Below are 775 nucleotides of genomic sequence, written 5' to 3'. Positions count from 1 at the left end.
AGAATTTACTACAGAAAGGAACCATAGAGAAAATGAAAAAATGTGTAAGATTTCTGCTTCACGTAAATTCCTTCTTACAATTGGATTTTTTTCACAACCTAAATAAACCTCGACCCAGAGAACATCGCATCTTTCCGCTTGCTATACTACTTGAGGATCAGTTCGTGCTATGGGATTCATCCTCTAAATTAGGTTACTTCCTTCTAAATTATGATGATCCTAATACAAGAAAGAGAATGTATGAGAAACTCAGATCAGATAGAAGGATTATACCTAAATATCATAAAATGTCTCTTATCCTAAAAAGGCACATTAAGAAAGCTTATGAATATTATTTTAATCAGAGGCATGTCAAGAATTTATACGAAAATTATGATACTTTTAATATAAATAATAAAATTATACTAATGAAAGATTCATACGAATCGTATCTAGACACTTACAGGGATATAATTTTCTTAGCGGATATATTTAATATGAGAAAATATTTGACTGCCATTTCCAGAGCAAAAAGAGTTTCAGATCGACTATACTATTTTTTCCATAGCATTCTGTTTAACTCTTTAAATTTCTATAAATATGGCATGATATATGGACTCTTGATCAATAAAGAATATTTTAAAGAAGTTGCAGATGAACTGTTTTCAATTTTTAAATTGAACCACCATATATTTTCCGATATCACTTTCTTACAAACTTTCTATTTACTCAGTAGAAAAATTGAAAGTAGTTTTAACGTGCAAAGGAGAAATGATAAAATAGTAAGACACATTTA

At 28.9% G+C, this 775-nt stretch overlaps 1 protein-coding gene across 1 annotated transcript in view; it reads left to right on the top strand.

The window, feature by feature from the left end:
• Positions 1 to 32: 32 nt before the first annotated feature.
• C922_05859 (hypothetical protein) overlaps positions 33 to 775 on the top strand; it is a gene marked incomplete at both ends in the record, with an annotated part of 2681 nt that continues 1938 nt past the window's right edge. Inside the window, one exon of the mRNA XM_008821430.1 lies at positions 33 to 761. Coding sequence (XP_008819652.1) covers positions 33 to 761 — 729 coding nt within the window. The remainder of the gene's footprint in view (positions 762 to 775) is intronic.

The sequence above is a fragment of the Plasmodium inui genome, assembly GCF_000524495.1.
Source record: "Plasmodium inui San Antonio 1 unplaced genomic scaffold supercont1.267, whole genome shotgun sequence".
In the NCBI taxonomy this organism is placed as follows: Eukaryota; Apicomplexa; class Aconoidasida; order Haemosporida; family Plasmodiidae; genus Plasmodium; species Plasmodium inui.
The sequence above is the reverse complement of the archived record's forward strand: the minus strand, read 5'-3'. Positions and strand labels throughout refer to the sequence as shown.